At 40.0% G+C, this 21,536-nt stretch overlaps 1 protein-coding gene across 1 annotated transcript in view; it reads right to left on the reverse strand.

Annotated features, from left to right (window-relative positions):
- Positions 1 to 16,308: 16,308 nt before the first annotated feature.
- The window catches only part of METTL15 (methyltransferase 15, mitochondrial 12S rRNA N4-cytidine), a 92,185-nt gene continuing 86,957 nt past the window's right edge, over positions 16,309 to 21,536 (reverse strand). Inside the window, exon 6 of the mRNA XM_074842317.1 lies at positions 16,309 to 16,861. Coding sequence (XP_074698418.1) covers positions 16,416 to 16,861 — 446 coding nt within the window. The 3' untranslated portion in view covers positions 16,309 to 16,415. The remainder of the gene's footprint in view (positions 16,862 to 21,536) is intronic.

The raw sequence follows: 21,536 nt of genomic DNA on the forward strand, positions 1-21,536 counted from the left end.
AAAAGAAGGATAGTGTAAAAAAAATTGCTATAAAAAGATAATTGCAGACATTGCAAAGAAAACAGTTGAAGATATAACATGAATTGGCATTTAATGACAGTTTAACATGCTTGCAAGTCAGCTGACATGCTATTAAGTAGAACATCACTGATAAAAACCCAAGCTGCTACAGACTCAGTATATTCAAGAAAAAGGTAAGTGTGATAGACAACAATTGCTCTGTCACAAATGCAACACAGACATTTTAACACACTGTCAAGCTAATAAATTTTGCTCAACTAGGATTAATAGCTCTGGTTGTCCTGGTTTCGGCTGGGATAGAGCTAATTTTTCTTCTTAGTAGCTAGAATAGTCCCGTGTTTTGAATTCAGTATGGGACACTGGTTTAACTAAACTGCTTTCATTTTCAGGACTAACATGCCACCTGCACAGGTTTTACTAAACTAGTTATTAAAGGAAATTCATATGAAGTAATGTCAGATCATGTGCATTTAAGCTAATTCTTTAAGTGAAATCACAGCAAGGTCACAATTCCCTTTTGATGCAAATCATGTGTTTTTCATGCAACATTCAGGTATCTAACAACTCTTCAAGACAGCATGCACCTTACTTAAGCATTTTTCTGAGATAAGGAAAATCACATTGTTATGCTGTTGCCCCTTCTTGCCATAAAGAGAAGTTAGGGCATGCACTGCCAAGACAAGCAGTCAGCTACAACTCCCTTCTCCTTGGATTTTGAAGGGAAGCAGTGGCTGAAGTAAATGCAAATAGAGTTAATGATAATTATTAAAGGCAGCGACTGAGTACTAGTCACACATTCTAACGTTTCTCAAGTTTTCTCATGACACTTTAAAGCCTTGGAGCATTTCAAGCTGCTGGATTTAACGCTGGGTCAAACCCCATATAATTGCTAACTGCCCACCAGTGTAGCATAATTTAGGGAAAAAATGGAAGCATGACTCAGGCGATTTGAATTATATCTTGACTTTAATCACTGAATGTGATATTCCCAAAGAACTATCTTTCAAATTAAACACTTCTCCCTATTGCAGAAGATATACCCCTCCAAATTAACCTGCCCAAGAAAAGTCATGTGCAGTATTCTTTTTGAGAATGATAAAATGATTCCCCTTCTCCAATAATAACCCTCAATCTTTACCATTACCCAAGGCAACTTTAAATTACACAATCACCAGTCATACTGTGTATGCCAGAGGTATTCCTCAGTCTCTTAGTATAACTGAACAATCCTTGCAGAATTCAGTCAACAGCCAGACCCAGCCATTCAAACACCCTACTGCTTTGTCACACGGGACTGCTTTAGGGACAGGATGTGGAGGTACTAAGCTATGGACCCCAAATCCCCAGCTCCCCAAGGCACTGGCAGTCTCGTTCTAGCAAGGTGCCTCCCATCGTTCAGGAAGCTCTTCCGGAAATCTCTTGACTTTGGCTATCAAGACTAAGGAAATTGTTCACTGGGGAAGACTGTGTTTACAAAGTTGTATTTACAAATATTTTCATTCATGAATTTAATTCAACGATCTGTCATCTTACTGGTATATAAAGAGTAAGAAATATTTTTAAGGATTCATTTGTAAAAATTCAAGTTTAAGAGACAATTTTATGCTTCAGGGTGTAAAACTTTGTGTGTTGAACATGACCTGATTAGCTGATAAGTGACACACAAGCAGGAAGTGGCAACAAGCCTCCTTTTCTTCCACTTGAAACCAGTGTCATCACACATTCGTAGCTGTGTCATGACTGGGATTCAGAGATACTAAAGATATATGCCAATTAACACAAACCATTTGGCTCAGATTTCAGTTTGAAGCCCTAAATATTATATTATGTTCTCAAATTCTATGCATTAATTTAAAAACAAAGCTATCTGATCCCTGTCTATTGTACTCCTAAAACAGTAACTAGAATTGTAGCTTTTCAGCTGGCAGCACTCCACAAAAGATAATTGTGCAATTAAATGAAAAACCAAGAGCATCTCAAATGGACTAGAGGCAGTAATCTACACAGGGAACACATATTCGCACAGCAGCGAGATGTGTAATGGCATACCCAGATGTGTTCTATGCATTACTTCATTACATGATTCCATAACAATTCCTTGTAACCTGATAATTAACAGCGTCCTGCAGTAATTGAGATGGTACGTGTTGGTACCATAAAAGACTGATGGCATGCAAGCAAGGTGACAACACTGAGCCATCCGGTAGGCTCTTCTGCGCTCTGCTATGCACACACCTTCCAGAGCAGTAAACAGAGGGGAGAAGGGGAAGGGCTGAAAATGTTCAAAAATCAGAAGTAAGGCTACAAAAATGACATGGCTATCCTAAAAAAAAAAAAAACAAACACCTAAAAAAAAATATTACATTTCGTTATCACACATGCTTACAGAAAAGATAAGGGGGTTCCAATTCACATGGTTTTCTCCGCAGCCATGAAGGCTGGAAATTGACTTTAATGTTTCAGGAAAGCTGAGACTCTCATGCCCATAGGAAAACTTGGAACATCATTAATTACAAAGGTAATGAGTGTTGTCAGCACTGAATCCGATGCAGTGACTTGAACACTGAAACAATTTGTAACTTTTATATGCAAAAATAAATAAAATTACAAATGTGGTATTTCACTTAAAAAAAAGAAAATCTAACTTAAAAAAAGTTATTGTATAGCCTCGTTATTAAATGAAGAAGAACAAAAGGTGAATGCATGCTGAGGAATGCCTGTATTCTGCAGGCTATAGGAAGTGATTGGGAGTAAGGCCAGTTCAGGTGATACGGCATGTAAGAGGGAACATGATAGTCAATAGCTCTACTCAGTAGCCAACGTTAATTCTGTACCCCTAATACAAGCAATTAATTACTTCAAAAGAGAAACGATGGCAGAAGTAATTAGATCTATATTTCCTCACCACAGTTAAAAACTAAAAAAGAAAAAAGCCAAAAAAAAAAGAGCGGTTTTCTTAGCACAAGACTATATTTGAAGAAAGGAATCAATTGCCTTTTCTCAGGAAAACTAAGTACTTTATGACATTTTTTTATACAAAGCCTGCTCAAATGAAACAGAATCCTGAAAACTACGCTGTGATTGGATAGGCTGAGTAAACTATTTGCCAGCTGTAACTATGGAAGTGGCTAAACTGCAAGAGAGTATTTTCAATGTGCTGCTGAATTACTGAACTATTGGGAAATGTGATATTTATGGAGAACTGCACTCCCATTGGGATGTAACTGGATCTAATGGTCACCACAATTAAATTAATTAATTATTTTTTTGTCTCAAAGAAAAATGTTGACTACTGCTGCTGGTTCCAGGAAATTTTCATTTAATTTTAAAAGAACAATAGCTAGCTTGCCCCGGGGCAGGGGGGAAGTTATCAAGTTCAAGCAGCAACCAGAAAATACCCTCTACACTCAGCTTGTAATATGTTGTTTTCCAAATAACTAGAGCTCTATTAATAAAGCGCTAACTACTAAGTCAGTGCTCTAAAAAGTATGATATTGTAACATTTTAAGGGGAGGCTCAGATTTTAATCTACATGTCAGTCATCACACTATCAGCTACAGCAGTGCTGCTGCCCAGGTGTGCAGGGTGCAGCCCAACACTGCTGTGTTTACTTAAGACATACACAAGAAAAATTGGCAGGGTCTTGGTGTGAAGGCTACTGTGACACATCCCTAATCACCCCTTAATTACCTTAGTTTTAGAACACTACTAAGTGCAATACAACTATATGGCAGGTTATTTGCCAAGCTCATCTAATTAAGCTACTGTTTTATAACTTCACATCACCTGCTGGTTTTTAACAGACTGATTAATAGTGATAACAACAGTATATCTGCAGTTTAGGTCTTGAGCCCACATTTTTTAAACCAAGGGAAGGTTTTTATTACCTTTAATAGGGGCATCAACTGTTGAGACTAAATGCCCTTTCCTCTCAAATAATTTTTCTTGTCACCCTTCTGTCCTCCCCAAGAGAAGGAGTAAAAAAATTATATCCAAGCTTCAATTCCATTGATTTTTTTTTTATTTTCCTAAATTGAGCCTTCTGAAACCCACTGCCACCATTGTTAAGCCATTGTGAAATGCAGTGTAATATATACCAGTGGACCTGCCTCCACATGAAGAACTTTGTTAATACATCTTTATCGTATTTAGTTACCGTGTTACTGAGTACTGCCCCGTACTCTGTGGCCCTTGTTTTGCAGAGTGTCAAGTCCTTTCTTCTTCCACAGAGACCCACCTACCAGCCTCCTGGACTTACCTGTGCGCTCTCTGTCTGCTCTCATTGCCTACCAAGATTTCAAATCCCATTTCTACCAAGACTTTCAGAAACAGGACATTTTAGAAATAAAGCATGCGTACAACCATAAATAAAGGTTGCAAGCTTAGGCTCTCAGATTGTGCATGTATTAACAGGCATTCACGCGTCATTACTCTTGAGAATATAAGTTTTACACTACATTACAAACCAGTTTTTATGATAGTTTCATTTTCAGATACTTATCAGCCCGGACTGTCAATACTTCTTATTTCAGATCTTTGCAAAGTTTATGAGAGATGTTCTTAAGCATGAAACCACTTCTGATTAAAAAGAAATAAATATACAATTTACAGAAAGAGTATGTAGAAATTAGCGTAAAATACAGTTTGAATTAAAAAAGAAGCTTTTCTAGCCTGGATTGTTATTACTAAGCTTCCACACGTTTTAGTTATATCACGATATCAAGATTCCTTTTTTGTAGTTACTAACTTGTGATATAACCTTGTTAATGTTATGTGGCTATGTAAGTACAGCTAATATGAAATGCTAATAATATCATAAGCCTAGCAGAGAATTATTCAGAGCTCTAGTATATATTCAGTGCAAATATAAACCACAGACAACCTAAAACTGAGAAGCAGATTACATATTCTTTGTCAGAATCACATCCAGAGACTCAAACTAATGTGGCATGCGAACAAACGATAATGGAATACACTAAAACCTAAGTTTTTACTCAGGTATTCTAGCATGTATGAACTCTAAGATGTGATTTATACAGTGTCATTTATTTTCATTCCAGTATCTGTCATATCGTCTATGTTTTACTGTTTATGCAGATTTTTCCACCAGCACAGACTTTTTTTTTTAATGAATGTCAACAAAAACATGAAGTACATTTGCCACTGTTATGTCCGTAAAAATTGTATGGGCACTAAAGAATAGCTAGAATTTGTATACATATCTGTTTTATTCTAATAATAAATTATATGTTTGAGAAACTGTGCAGGTTTGTTTTTCTGTCTTTTGAATTACATATCCTGATCAAATCTTTTCAGATAAGTGACTCACCCTTTGTTCTTTTAAAATTCTAATTAGCATAATTTAAAAGAACTACTGACCTATAAAAGAAGTTATCTACATGTTTTTATCCTGTATCTTTATGTTGACAATAAACATGCTGTTACTATAATCATTTGCTGGTGCACTCCAAAAAGAACAAAGCATAGGTATTCCCAGGACAGATAGAGGGAGCTGGATCTCCAGTTTTACTCTTTAAAGAGACAGCTATAAACAAGGTGTCAAGTTTAAATTTGCAAACATAAAAACAAATTTTAAAAAACTCCAGCTTGTTTTTTACTATTAACAACAATCAAATTAGGCTTTAAAAGCATCAGGAGAAATATAATTTGCCTACAGTTCAAGGTACAATGAAAAAGTTTTATCTTTTATGAACATAGCTACATTGGTACAGTAAGACATTCAGGGAACTGATCACTTGCTCTGTTCTTTTATCTGAGATTTCCCATGAACAAGTATTTGCCCCTTTTCCTGTCTTAGTGATATAATAGCAATACTGAAAAACATAGCATGTCATCAGCAAAATATGTCAAGAAGAAAAGTATTATATAACATTAATTTCAGTCAAGTTGGATGGACAGGTATTACAGTTTTCTGTAAAAGAAAAGCCCTTCCCTCCCATTCACCCTGAGATAAGCTTACAAAGGATTCAGAAAGGTAAACACAATTCTAACTGCAAAGGAGATAGAGCAAAAAATATAGAGAGCTGGATTTAAAAATATATAAGCCTTCCCACTATTACATTTGATTATGAACTAGAAACCATGCTCTGCATCTATACAGAGACAGAGCTGTCTCACTGCTATTGCTTATCTCCAAACAGGTAAAATAAGGCACCGAATAGAAAAAGTAACAGAATACTGAATATAGGAAATTTTGTTAAAATTGGATGTCAACCTCATAAATTACACTTTTTTCTAAGGTATTCAACTTTACAGCTTACTTCTTACTTCTTTTTAAGTGAACATATTTTTCACTTTTATCTTCTATGGGGGCTGGAAGAAGGGGAAGGGAAGAAGTTGTTCTACATTCTTTGCAAGATTCACTGTAGCACTGCAGTCTTAATTAATCGACAAAATCATGCTTTACTTCCAGTATACCTCAAGTGTAAAAAGGCCTCCACATTTGATTACGCTTCTGAAAGACTTATAAAAATAATTACATATTTTTCTAAGTAACAGATCAGTTTGAAGCAACTGCAATATGAAAAAAAAAAATGTATGGATATAAAGACCAACTCCCATACTCCAGTGAACAGTGGTGGTAATTCTGGTGTAAATGGTCCTTCCCGGAGAGATTTTGGGGCACAAGAAAAACAGATCTGAACCCCTTCGTTACTCTTGCTAGAGGTAAAGATATTAAGTAAGATGGGCAGCTCCAAATTGGCTTATGAGTTCACTACTTCTCTGTTTATTCAAATTCAACTCATTTTTCACCAGTGCTTTTGTACAGTGATACTCCAAACAATGAGTCAAGACTGATATCCAAGTTATTTTAAAATTTAAATTAATCAAATAAAATCACCAACCATCTTCGTCTAAGACTGGTTACTGGAATCATCCCAGCCCAGCACATCAGCTTTCCTCAGGGCATAGTTCCTCATGCTTCCCTCGTTATGCTGTTAACACTATTTGGGAGCACAAACTCTCCAATTAATACCATGTCTTCTCCAATACAAAGAGTAATATTAGAGCAATTAAATGAATCATTAATAATCATAGAAATGCTACTCTAGAAAGCAGCAAGCAAAAGGTCTGCTACAATACCTGCTACTAGAAGACCCACTTGCTAATAGCGTTTACTGAAGTCAGTATTTTCCGCATTCACACCACATCAGGAACCCTCTCCTTCCAACTTCCATCTGTCAAATACCTCAATACATCTGTACAAAAGCTGACATTTCAGACTGGGATTTCCAAGTCAAGTGGCAGCAAATGTGACTATAAAAGGCTTCTGAGAAATTACTCAACTGTAATAGTTTTTTAGAAAATACTGAAGAAAGAGATATTAATTCCTTATATTACTTGAAAACAGTGTGATCAAGTCTTTGCACTCTAAAGCAACGAAACTGATTCTTTTTCTTTAGGAAGTAATAGGAAAGTAGTAATTGTTGGTAGACCCTCACGGGCTATAAAGCAGCTAATTGTGCTTATACTTTAAAATTGTATTTTTAAATAGTACTATATTTTTACTATAAAAACCTTATTCACAGGATAACTGTGTCTAGTTTTAAAAGAATTATTCTATGCAAATCTCTTCACCAGCTAGGTACTTGCAACAGCATATCAACTCTTTTACATTCACTTAACTAATTAAATCATATTTTCTAACAATTTCAACAGAAAATATGCTTACAATGTGTAGGAATAGTCTCATAGCTGTCTTTTCATCCTTTAAAAAAATTTTTCCACATCCTTCCGAAGTACTACCATGAAAAGATACACACTTCAGCAATATGCTCTGCATGCACACATTGTTTGGCAATACCATTGTCTCTCCACAACTACCACTTGATATTCTCTACAAATATTCCACATTTTTGATGTTTCTACACTTCCCATCATTTACAGCACCGTGGTATTGCCATATTCCTGGTAAACATGGTTTACAATGTTTTTTCTTTGTTGATAATCTTGCATTTGGCTGTATTAAAATGTACATTGCTCAAGTTCAATGGCAAATTTTTAGAAATTATATACAATTTGTACCTTGACAGTATGACTTGGTTTTCAGTGAGATTAATTATCCACCAGCTACCGTCTCCTTCATAAATACCAGTTTTGATTATGGTAAAAAAATGTTCAGTTTTACTAACATGTCACATATACCATGTTAGGAAAATTTAAGAGCTGCTACGTAAGCATGTGTCCTGGTAAGAACATAGAGACCTAATACCCTTCACATAACCTCACCTACTAAATGAAAATGAAATGCTTAAAGATACAATAATACTTTGACTAAATATAACCAGAGGTTTTTCTAGGAAAACCAGAAAATTCTTTTTTCAGGCAAGCGGAGGTTGAAATTCCAGTACTCTCCATACCACAAGTTTAAAGCTGAAAGTGAGGAGCGAAACAGGTTCTCTAAAGAGGAGAGCTCAATGACTGATGCACTGCCATGGCTATGCAACTCCAACCTAGAGGTAAAAAGTCTCTTACTTTCCCTGAGGGAGAATATTTACAAAAACTGTGTTCATAAGGAACTGTGCCTTTGAAATTAGATGCGAGAAGTGTGGATTTTAAACATCATTTTAACCATAAGGAATTTTAATGTTTTCATATAGTATCTGGGATATTGTCCTGGTTTAACCAGGATGGGGTTAAGTTTCCCCAGCAGTGGGGGGGAGCTCTAGCCGGGTTATTCAGATACCATACGGACTTCACATCCTGGCAGGTCACATTTTTCCTGGCGCGGGAGCTTGGTGCACTCGTGGTTTTGTACATCGTGCTTCCCACTGCTGTATTTGGTAGCTATTTTGCTCTGTTCATTGCTATCACTATTACTGTTATTGTTATTGTTGTTGTTGGTTGTGTTGCTATTGCATTGTTGTATTAAACCTCTCCTTATTTCAGTCTTGGGGCTTTGTATTTCACTCCCTTTGTGGGGGAGGGGCAGCGGCCGCGTGGTCTCAGACCCCGGCAGAGGCTAAACCATTACAACTTTGGCGCCCAACGTGGGGCTGGAGAAGACTGAAATAAGGACAAAAGGAGAAGTGTGTTAGAGCAATCTGTTAGGTGTAATTTTTCTGTTTTACTTGTATTGTTTGATAAGAAATGTTTGCAATGCTGGGCAATTTGCTTGCATGGTGGGGCTGGATTAATCCTCATGTCCACTCTGTGCTCCTAGTACTGGCATTTATTGTCGGTGGAAAATGTGTCAAGGGCTTTATTTTGCTATACTGGTTACTGTCTGCTTATAATGGGCTCGTTTCGCTGCTTGTGGGGGTGCACCGCTACCTGTTTGCTGCCTGGTCTTTTGTTTGGGGTCTCACCCCCTCTATGGGTGAGCCAGGGGAGGAGATTCTCTCGGTTTTTGAGAGTTTCACCTATCCCTGGAGCCTCCTGGCCACTGTGTTCGTGGCACAATGCTTTCTAAATGTCTGCCTGATCTTGTTTTGGGCCATGCGGTACTTCTCCAACAATAGCACCACCCGGAAACCTGCCCCGGGGGCAGATAGTTATAAATGGCTAGGTATGTGGGAGAAGATGGGCAAGTACCTGAGTGAGTGGTCACCCCCAACGTTCTGGGATTTTACTCCCGAACAAGTGCAGAGTCCTGATAAACTGGTGCAGTGTTTGAAAAAGGTGTGCTGCCAATCTGACAAACCCCGGGAGATGCAGCTCGCTGCGATGTGCTGGGGGCTTGCCCATGCTTACCGCATCACCCTTAACACTGATCACTGCCCTCAAGGGGGCGAAAGAGCTGCAGGGTCTGAAAGTGAGCCTGCTGGTACAGCAGCTGGGCCAGGGGGACAAGCAGTACCAGTATCAGTTGCCCCGATACGGAAAACCAAATATACCAAAAAATCCCCTCGCAGTGCACAGGGTGATAATGAACCAGGCCCATCACGAGAGCAGGAGGAAGAGCCGGAGGTAATCATCCGATCTCTATCCCTCAGTGAGTTGCGAGATATGCGGAAGGATTACGGCCGCAGTCCAGGCGAGCAAATTTGCACCTGGTTGCTCCGGTGCTGGGATACTGGAGCTGCTGGTTTGGAATTGGAGGGGAGAGAGGCCAAGCAGGTTGGACATTTAGCCAAGCAGGCTGGTATTGACAAGGCAATAGGGAAACAGGATCAAACCCTCAGCCTTTGGAGGCGACTCCTGCTCGCTGTGAGGGAGAGGTACCCCTACAAGGATGATTCTCTATGTCGGTTAGGCAAGTGGACCGACATGGAGAAAGGCATCCAAAACCTCAGGGAAATGGCTGTGTTTGATATGATCTATGGTGATCTGAATGATGAGCAGTCACCATTGGATCCAGATCTGGTCCCTTGCACACAGCTGATGTGGCGGAAGTTCCTGCAAAGTGGACCAGAGGGACATTCCAAAGCATTAGCAGCAGCATCCTGGTGGCGAGACAATCAGACAGTGGATGAAGTGACTATGCAGCTCCGGCACTATGAGGGAAGTCTCCCTTCCTCCCAACATGCCTGGGTTTCAGCCGTAGAGGAACTGTCTCAGAGGCTCCAAAAAATGGAACAGGACATGTCCTATGTTTCACCTGCACGGGCCAATGTCTCAGCCATTAGAAGCAGGCATTTCCCCACCCAAGAGAAGGGCGGTAGAAGGTACACACCTCGGGGCACCCTGTGGTTCTTCCTCCGCGACAATGGGGAGAACATGAGAAGGTGGCATGGGCAGCCCACTTCCGCCCTAGCTGCACGAGTACAGCAACTGAAAGGGAAGACCACCATGAAAGGGGAGTCTTCCAAGAGAGATGCAGCTCCAGTGTCTAGTCAGAAACCCCCCAGACAGAATAGAATGGCCAGCAGTATGCTTGACCCTCTTGAGGGGACCAGGAAGTCATTCCTGCAGGAGTCACTCTTAGATCAAGTGAGTGATGGTGAGCAGGATTAGAGGGGCCCTGCCTCCAGCCAGGTGGAGGAAAGGGATAATCGGATTTACTGGAAGGTGTGGATCCGATGGCCTGGCACATCAGAACCACAAGAATACAAGGCCTTGGTAGACACTGGCGCACAGTGCACTCTGATGCCATCAAGCCACAGTGGGGTTGAATCCATCTGCATCTCCGGAGTGACAGGGGGGTCCCAACAGCTGACCCTATTAGAAGCTGAAGTAAGCTTAACTGGGAAGGACTGGCATAAGCACCCCATTGTGACTGGCCCAGATGCCCCGTGCATCCTAGGTATAGATTACCTCAGGAGAGGGTACTTTAAAGACCCAAAAGGGTACCGGTGGGCCTTTGGTATAGCTGCCCTGGAGGAGGTTGAGCAATTGTCCACTTTACCCGGCCTCTCAGAGGACCCCTCGGTGGTGGGGTCGCTTAAGGTCGAAGAGCAGCGAGTGCCAATTGCTACCAAGACGGTGCACTGGCGGCAGTACCGTACTAACCGAGATTCTCTAGTCCCCATCCATCAGCTAATCCGTCGACTAGAAAGCCAGGAGGTGATCAGCAAGACTCACTCACCTTTCAACAGCCCTATATGGCCAGTGAGAAAACCTAATGGCGAATGGAGACTGACCGTGGACTACCGTGGCCTGAATGAAGTTACGCCAGCAATGAGTGCTGCAGTGCCAGACATGCTAGAGCTCCAGTATGAGCTGGAGTCGAAGGCAGCCAAGTGGTACGCCACGATTGACATCGCTAACGCGTTTTTCTCCATTCCAATAGCACCAGAGTGCAGGCCACAGTTTGCGTTCACTTGGAGGGGTATCCAGTACACCTGGAATCGATTGCCCCAGGGGTGGAAACACAGCTCCACCATTTGCCATAGACTGGTCCATACTGCACTGGAGAAAGGTGGGGCTCCAGAACACCTGCAGTTCATTGATGATATCATTGTATGGGGGGACACAGCTGAGGAAGTCTTTGAGAAAGGAAAGAAGGTAATTGAAATCCTTCTGAAGGCTGGTTTTGCCATCAAGCGACAGAAGGTTAAGGGGCCTGGAAGGGAGATTCAGTTCCTAGGAATAAAATGGCAAGATGGGCGTCGCCACATCCCAATGGAAGTGATAAACAAGATAACAGCCATGGCCCCACCAACCACCAAAAAAGAGACTCAGTCTTTCCTGGGCGCTGTGGGGTTCTGGAGGATGCACATCCCAAACTACAGCCTGATTGTGAGCCCTCTCTACCACGTAACCCGCAAGAAGAACGATTTTAAATGGGGCCCAGAGCAACAACAAGCCTTTGAACAAATTAAGCAGGAGATTACCCAGGCAGTGGCTCTCGGGCCAGTCCGGACAGGGCAGGAGATTAAGAACGTGCTCTACACCGCAGCTGGGGAGAATGGCCCTTCCTGGAGCCTTTGGCAGAGAGCAGATGGGGAATCCCGAGGCCGACCTCTAGGCTTTTGGAGCCGGGGATACAAAGGCTCTGAAGCTAACTATACCCTGACTGAGAAGGAGATACTGGCAGCGTATGAAGGAATTCGAGCTGCCTCAGAAGTGGTCAGCACTGAGACACAGCTCCTCCTGGCACCTCGACTGCTGGTGCTGGGATGGATGTTCAAAGGAAAGGCTCCCTCCACACATCATGCAACAGATGCCACGTGGAGTAAATGGGTTGCGTTGATAACACAACGGGCTCGAATAGGGAACCGTGACCCCCCAGGATTAGTGGAAATGATCATGAACTGGCCAGAGAGCAAAGATGCTGGGATGTCACCAGAACAAGAGGTGAAACGTGCTGAGGAGGCCCCACCATATAACAAGCTGCCAGAGGAAGAAAAGCAATATGCCCTGTTCACTGATGGGTCTTGTCGCATTGTGGGAAAACATCGACGATGGAAGGCTGCAGTGTGGCATCCCACACGAGAAACCACTGAAGCTGTTGAGGGACAAGGTGAATCGAGCCAGTTCACAGAGGTGAAAGCCATCCAATTGGCTTTGGAGATTGCTGAGCGAGAAAAGTGGCCGAGGCTCTATATCTACACTGACTCGTGGGTGATGGCAAGTGCCCTGTGGATGTGGTTGCAGCAATGGAAACAGAACAACTGGCAACGCAAGGGCAAACCCATCTGGGCCGCTGAAGTATGGCAGGACATTGCAGCCCGGCTGGAGAACCTCGTTGTGAAGGTGCGCCATGTGGACGCCCATATACCCAAGAGTCGAGCCACTGATGAACATCAGCATAACCAGCAGGCAGACCAAGCTGCTAAGATCGAGGTGGCTCAGGTGGACTTGGACTGGCAGCGTAAAGGTGAACTGTTCATAGCCCGGTGGGCCCATGAGACTTCGGGCCACCAAGGCAGAGATGCAACATATAGGTGGGCTCGAGATCGAGGGGTGGACCTCACCATTGACACCATCGCAGAGATCATCCACGGATGTGAGACGTGTGCTGCAATCAAACAAGCCAAACGGGTGAAGCCCCAGCAGAATGAAGATCGATGGATGAAATATAAGTATGGAGAGGCCTGGCAGATCGACTACATCACACTGCCACAGACCGGCCGAGGCAAGCGCCACGTGCTCACAATGGTGGAAGCAACCACTGGGTGGCTCGAAACTTATCCAGTGTCCCACGCCACCACCCGAAATACCATCCTGGGCCTTGAAGAGCGAGTCCTGTGGCGACACGGCACCCCAGAGAGGATTGAGTCGGACAACGGGACTCACTTCCGAAATAACCTCATAGATGCCTGGGCAGAAGAACACGGCATCGAGTGGGTCTACCACATCCCCTACCACGCACCAGCCTCTGGGAAGATCGAGCGCTACAATGGGCTGTTAAAAACTACATTGAGAGCAATGGGGGGTGGAACCTTCAAACACTGGGACACACATCTGACAAAGGCCACTTGGTTAGTCAACACAAGAGGATCTGCCAATCGAGCTGGCTCGGCTCAGTCAAAACTTCCACGTGTTGTGGACGGGGATAGAGTCCCTGTGGTGCGCATGAGGGACCTGCTGGGAAAAATGGTCTGGGTTAGTCCTGCACCGGGCAAAGGCAAACCCATCCACGGGATTGTTTTTGCTCAAGGACCTGGGTGCACCTGGTGGGTGATGCAGAAGGATGGAGAGGTCCGATGCGTGCCACAAGGGGACTTGATTGTGGGTGAAAACACACCGTGAGTTATACTGTGCTTTTGTTAATTTTTCTTTGTCAATGCTAATTGCTAAGTGGCAGCTGGATGTGACGCACATGGTATAGAATAAAGGGGTGGATTATGTCCTGGTTTAACCAGGATAGGGTTAAGTTTCCCCAGCAGTGGGGGGAGAGCTCTAGCCGGGTTATTCAGATACCATGCGGATGTCACATCCTGGCGCGTCACATTTTCCTGGCGCGGAGCGCGGTGCACTCGTGGTTTTGTACATCGTGCTTCAAACTGCTGTATTTGGTAGCTATTTTGCTCTGTTCATTGCTATCACTATTACTGTTATTGTTGTTGTTGGTTGTGTTGCTATTGCATTGTTGTATTAAACCTTTCCTTATTTCAGTCTTGGGGTTTTGTATTTCACTCCCTTTGTGGGGGAGGGGCAGCGGCCGCGTGGTCTCAGACCCCGGCAGAGGCTAAACCATTACAGATATGATACTTAACTTCTGCTATAACTGGATGGTCTTTTCCTGAAGTGTGTTCCTGAATAACGCACAGCATGGCACTACAACTCATCTAAGCCTATGTTGGAGGCACAATTTTTCCAACTTACAACTGGAGTACATTTCAGTATGGAATCTTAGATAAAAATAACATTAGCTATTTAATACTTGGATAAAAAAATGCTTATTTAAGGTATAGTCTGGTATCTCTAAGATGTCACAGCAAGTAATAATAATAATAAAATAATAATAAATAATAAATGATGTTCTAGACTAGGGGATCGAGTGTACCCTCAGTAAGTTTGTAGATGACACCAAGTTGGGTGGGAGTGTTGATCTGCTCGAGGGTAGGGAGGCTCTGCAGAGGGATCTGGACAGGCTGGAGCGATGGGCCAACTGTATGAGGTTCAATAAGGCCAAATGTCGGGTGCTGCACTTCGACCACAACAACCCCCAGCAGCACTACGGGCTTGGGGAGGAGTGGCTGGAGAGCTACCACTCAGAAAGGGACCTGGGGAGTTGATAGCCATTTACATCATTTACATCAACACAAAGAGGATGCCTCATGAAAATCAAGTCCAGAGTGATCCAGTCAGTTCTCTTTTATAAGCTAGTGTAGTAATCATTTAGCTCAGTCAGAAATTGCATTTGTTATTCTACCAGGCAAGTTTCAGGTTCATCACAAATGAAATCCTGCTACGGATTTGATTATCCAAATAAGAATTTTTTTCCCCTGAAGAGATGAGTCAGAGGTCAAAGAAGTTGAAAATTACACTGTTTTCTGATCACTTTTAACATACAAAGACAGCAAACCAATGGTCTTTTAAGTTAAAATATAAACTCAAAGCTAAGTCCAATTCATATTAACTTATTAAAAAATAAATTATGTTACATGTTCTACTTGGTATAGCATCCAAATAGGAAACTGGTGTTACAGTGGGCCTTTTACAAAATAATTGAATACTTACCTAAGTAGCACCTCTTAATGAATGATCACCAGCAAAGTAAAATACTTCATAAAAGCCACAAAACCCCTTTTTTGATGGGTTAATTATAATTCCATCAACACCTAAAAGTTGTACTGATCTATGCACAGATGTTACAGTCACAGGAAGACATTCAAATGATCAAGTACAAATCTGTTTGCTTGTAGTGTCCAAGTGCAAACAGTTGTCTTTTAAGTATCTTTTTTCCCCAAGATACATTTATTATTTGGAATCCAGAAACATTAAATAAACAGGTGATCACTCAGAAGTAAATATTTATATACTTTAAAAAAAGCCCATTTACAAGTTCCTGGATAGAACATTACATACTGATATCAATTTAGTTAAGAACTAGCTCTTGTCCCACAAGCATTCATGCAATAAGTCAATTGAGACAGAGAGACTTATATATCATGAATTCTTAGGTTAGTTTAAACTTACTCTAGACTAAATCCACCATCTGACTTAGATGTGTGAAATCCACCCCCATAAAAATGTGTCTGTCTCAATCAGCTACTGAATTTAGACTGTTAATGTCAGGGGTTTGAATTTAATCTAAAGGAAATACTGTAAATACATCAAACCTTTTTTAATTTTTATAAACTTTGGTTCTGATGCTCTTTTTAAAAAGATGTCTTTTTTGTGTAATTAGTGACAACCACTTATCTACATTTATTTTACCTTTTGATGTTGTACACTACACCCCAATTAAAAAGAAGCACAAAGGTAAGAAAGAAATGCTTTCTAACAGCCTTTATTTTTTCAGTTTGATATTGTCTGCTAATTAGCCTTCTGGAAAACAAAATTTAAGGAAATCACACAATTATATAATCATATATTTTGTTTTAGAGTTTAATAGCAGCTCTTAGCTTGGCCGACCTTCCTCTTGGGTTTGTCTGAATATCCTTGGCCTGAGGTGTGAGAACTTTTTTCTGTATAAAACTCCACTTTGACTTGGATTTTCCATGGGGAAGTTCTTGTGTATCTTCTTCTTTGGAGTGATTTTTCAGAGCTTGTCTTATCTTCTGCTTTGAGCCAAGATTGTACTTTTCTGTCATGTCTATTCCATGAAGAAAACGTTTGATAATACGATCTTCTAATGAATGAAAGGAGAGGGCTACAAGGCGACCTCCAGGTTTTAAAAACTTCTCAGCTGTCTCCAGTCCTATTAAGAGTTCATGGAGCTCATCATTTACAAATATTCGCAGGCCTTGAAAAGTTTTGGTAGCAACATGTGTAGGTCTCTGAAGCAAGTCTTTTCGTGCATACAGTGCTGATGCTGGAAAAGCACCTGTCAAATTTTAAAAGGTATATGTTAATATCTCATTATTTCTACATTGCTATCCTGACATTAATCATGCATGATTACTTTACTCATGCATGATGACTTTAAAGGAAAGCATACTTACAACTGAACCCTGAGAGGTAAGCTTCCTTCTTTATAATATATCTTTATTTTCTGCTTTGAATTCACATTTCCGTAAGTAAACCCTATTAAACTGAGCTGGCTTGCAGTTGAATGTTGGTTTTTTTTCCTAGAATCTTTCATAGAAATTCCTTCCTCAAATGCTTCACAAAGTTAGAATGCAAAATGATGGCTGAAACCACTATAGAGAAAAAATGAAGATGGGCTAGATAAGTCTCACTTTACAGCTCAGGGTAGTCAATGTCAGTTCAGTATTTTGGTGGTTTCTTTTATGCTTTTAAGGCAAAAAAGACAACACAATTTTAACTGCTGTCTTCTAGATAATTATGCATTTCCTCACAGGCAGAGATAAGATGAAGACAGTGTCTACCTGGTGATATCTTTCCATGAATTAAAGCTTAAAAGAGGCATCCTCGTTTGGGGATAAAAATTGTTGACCACTACACCTTTCTTCAAATGTTCACAAAAATACCTTGAGAAATTTAGAAAATGCAGTGATACTGTTGCTTTTTCACAGGCCTATACAGCAGAACATGTTAAGGTATGAGTTTGTTGGACAAAAAAAATCACCAGATTAAATAATTTTTACTAGATGCACAAAACTCCCTCTTCCTTTCTCCAAAGTTCTTATGAATTATACAAATCTCTGTGGAGACTTAAATTTTGATAGAACCTTCAATATATCATTATTAAATGTATTTTAGGCTTGAATCATCATTATCTGAGTATAGAGCAAAAAGCTAGAGAAGCCAGATTTGGTGGATCAGAAGGACTAAAGTGCAAGTGTCTTACAAGATCGGTAAAACCTTAGTAAAATTATAATCTATTATGTAAGTGAGCACAGGAGTCTAGTAAAGAGAAATTGAATGAATAAAGCTAGCACACAACTAGAAGGAATTATTCTTCCAAACAAGAGACCCCATTAGAGATAAGGCAATACAACTGGTATGTGTGTATTAAAATGCCTTAATTCCATGTCAGTGCTAAACTACAACATAATAAAGCAATGGGTTTGAAGTAAATGCAGTTCATAATCAAGTAATTGATATTGTATGTAGTGGAGTAAAAGAAAGGAACATGGTATCTCTGAAATTATTTGACTAAAGTCGCATTTACACAGATGACTGAAAAAAATTTAATAGAGATATCATAATCCGGTACACTGGCACAAAATAATTTATTAGTGGAATTCTTGAGAGTTTTAAAAGGTAAGATTTTACTTCTGTCAGAAAACGTGTTTGGCATGACAAACACACAAGCAATCATCAGTGTTCAGCAAAGGGAGAGGCCAATAATGGGATTTAAAAATTCAATCATTATTAATAAAGTTATTACCATGTATGCGATGTATCTAAGATGTGTTTCTGCATACTCAATTTTCCCAACTACATTCCCTACCTTCTCTGACTCCAATCCTAACAGTTCCTGAATTAACTGAAGAGACCTATCATAGCTGTGGCTGTTTCCTACTCCTACAGTCTGAATCCTTTGAGACAGAAAGTGGCAACAGGGTCAACTTCTCCCAACACAAACTACTGCACAGGAATTTGTGCCTTTAAACTCCATTTCACAGAACACAGTAAATAGATTTAACCTGTGGGAGCGAGGTTCCTCCATTACTTCCAAACTCTAGAAAAAGTAACACTAGTTAACTAGCATCATTTCTGTCTTTGAGAACACCACGTTCTATACTTTACATAAATCATAAAAAGAACATATACTCTCATTGTAGGCATGTTTCGATGAAAGAGCTGAACTAAAAGAAAAACTCAAAATTGCAGAAGGTAAGATGTCCCCAGAAACCAACTGACACCACGCTTGTACTACCTAGCACAGTATCTGTTTCCATCTTTCTTTACATACCTAAAAATAGATTCTTTGAAAACTGAATCCTTAAAACAGCCATTGACTGCCATTTGTGTGTGAAGAAAACTGCCTCTTAATGTGTATCATAAAGGAATACTGTGCTGAGCAAAATAAACAATTTTCTTTAAATGGTCAACTAACAGCTACAAACACTAGCAGCATGCTCAGAACTCTTGAGTAGTTATTAAATAAAACAGCAGGGTTTAAAATCAGCATGTAATTTATCCAAAACCATCATGACATGCATGTTTCCAAAGCATGCACTAAGCGACAAAACATACATAGCTTCATATCAGACCTGTCTTAGGTTTCAGCCATAATAGCATTCTTCTTCAATGGAATTTGAAGCTGAAATATCAGATACCTCAGTATCTTTTTAATTCAGTAACAGAAGCCATGGTCTCTTGAATAAGAAAATACTGATTTTGTAGAAGATCTCACACAACAAATCTCTCTTTTTCTAGCCCTATTTTTAAAACCATTGAAAACATACTTCACTCTTCCCCTCCTCCCTTCCAAAATCAAGCCCACTGATGCCATGTTCAGTCTATGAAAATAATTGTTAACTGGAATGAAAAAGCATTGTTCCCTTACAAAATATTAGCTGTTAACAAGCTAGTGGGTTAGAAAACAGAATGCATTTTTTCAGTCCCACCTGTACTGTTCCTGCCCCTTGCTAAACAATTTACAGCTGTGACTTGAAGAGCATCAGTTTTATACTCTGGGCTGTTACTACCCAGAGCTAGTGTTCACCTCAAAGCAGATCCAGAATTTTTAACTATCACATTTTAGCAGTCTAAGTATTTTCTAAAAATACTTCTGGTTTTCTGGGGATGATCCGTTTCTGATATTCTAAGAGTATTTCAGCTTCCAAAAGTATCACAGATAAAAACGAAGCCAGCCCACAAGAATACAGCATGTAATTTAGGTACAAAACTGACTGTGTTTCTTGATTGGGACCTAACCATAAAAACAGAAGCCTGGAATGAGATCATTTGTTTAAATTTCCACAGCCAATCTCACTGGAATTTTAGTAAAATAGTGGAAGTTTTATCTCCTATGTCACCAAAATATCTTTTGCTTATCTGAAAAAACAAGTATGATATAAAGACCTACTTCAAAACTGGTTTTGTAAAAATCTAAATAGACATGACATGCTGATATCTGGACAGATCTTTAGTAGTCTAATCATGAACACTGGTATTTTGCAATCACAATACTGAATAGATACACAAAATAAATTAGATACTCAGGCTATCAGCATGACTAGGACACTAACAGGTCTTTGGAAGGTTCTTCCATTTGTCCTGCCATGGTTGTTGAGTGCAGTGCCTTCCTACAATAATCTTCTACGACAATTAATCGTGACATTAATTTATTACTGTGAATTAATTTATCTTACACCAAAGAATAAAACTCAGATCTATTCTGTAAGCATAACAGAACCTTACATGCCTCAGTTGAACATGCACACACAGCATTGCAGGTCACATATAACAGTACATATTAATATTCAAGAAACTGGTAAATGCATGCAGCCACTTTGCAGATTTATGCAACCAACACCCCCCCCCCCCCCCTCCCCCAAACTAAAACCAAAATCAAACCATTTCCAAATTCAAAGATTTATTGGTCTGTCTTCAGAGACTGGGATTAACTAATAAATGTAATCTGCAGTAGTGATTTCTGTCATGTTGGCCTTCATCTTTTTAGTAAAGGCAATAGATTTTGATCTGTGTTCCCAGGGGTGAAAAATTTTCCTACCCCACTCTTAGTCTTCTCGTTTAGTTAAATAAAAACCTATTTTTGATTTGTGCCTTAGCACAAATCTCTCACCCAGCCCCCTCCAATTACCATGACACTAAAAGAAAATCCTTCCTGGTAACAGGCTGTACAATGCACAAAAATATAAAAAAATCTGTATGGGAAGCTTGTAAAATGAATTTCATTCATAAAAACACCACGCTTCTGGCTACATGACTGGTTTGGAATCCCAGTGAGAGAAATTATCATTTTTAGTTTTGGGATGCCCTGATGCTACTTACACTTTTAAAAATCTAATAGATTCACATTTTGAAATGTATTGAAATTTTAAAGCTTGTGAATGAAATTAGCAACGTGCTGTGCCTGTCAATATGAACTATTGAAGTCCCCAGAGTGTATGAGAGTGGGAGAGTTTAAAAATTAATTCAGATCGTGCACCTGTTTGCAGGAATCTGTCTGTTGAATTAGCATTGCATTTAATAAGTTTCTGTGACGCAACTAATGTCCTTTTGTCTGGGCTCCCTCAGTACAGTGGTAATTCTCATCCATCTGAAATTCAGGCAATATTACAAATTCCAAACTGGTAATTAAAGTCTAGAAATGTGAACCAATCTGAATGAGACTGGCTTTACTCATTAAAGTTCTTTTGAAACTTTTCAAATTTCTTTAATATCTCATCATCAATTCCTTTTAAGTCCAAATGATTACATGATCTCAAAATGATCTGTTAATAGAGTATGTATCTAAATAACTGAGGAAAATTAAATTTTGAACAAAAACTAATAGATAAAAAAGTATATTACCCACTGAAAAGAAATGAAAAAATATTATCAGTTGTACAGAAAAAGCATATTAAAATTACATTCTAAAAATTTCACTATTTTTAACCAGTTTTCCTGCACATCAAGTT

Source organism: Strix aluco, chromosome 16 (assembly GCF_031877795.1).
Source record: "Strix aluco isolate bStrAlu1 chromosome 16, bStrAlu1.hap1, whole genome shotgun sequence".
Taxonomy (NCBI): domain Eukaryota; kingdom Metazoa; phylum Chordata; class Aves; order Strigiformes; family Strigidae; genus Strix; species Strix aluco.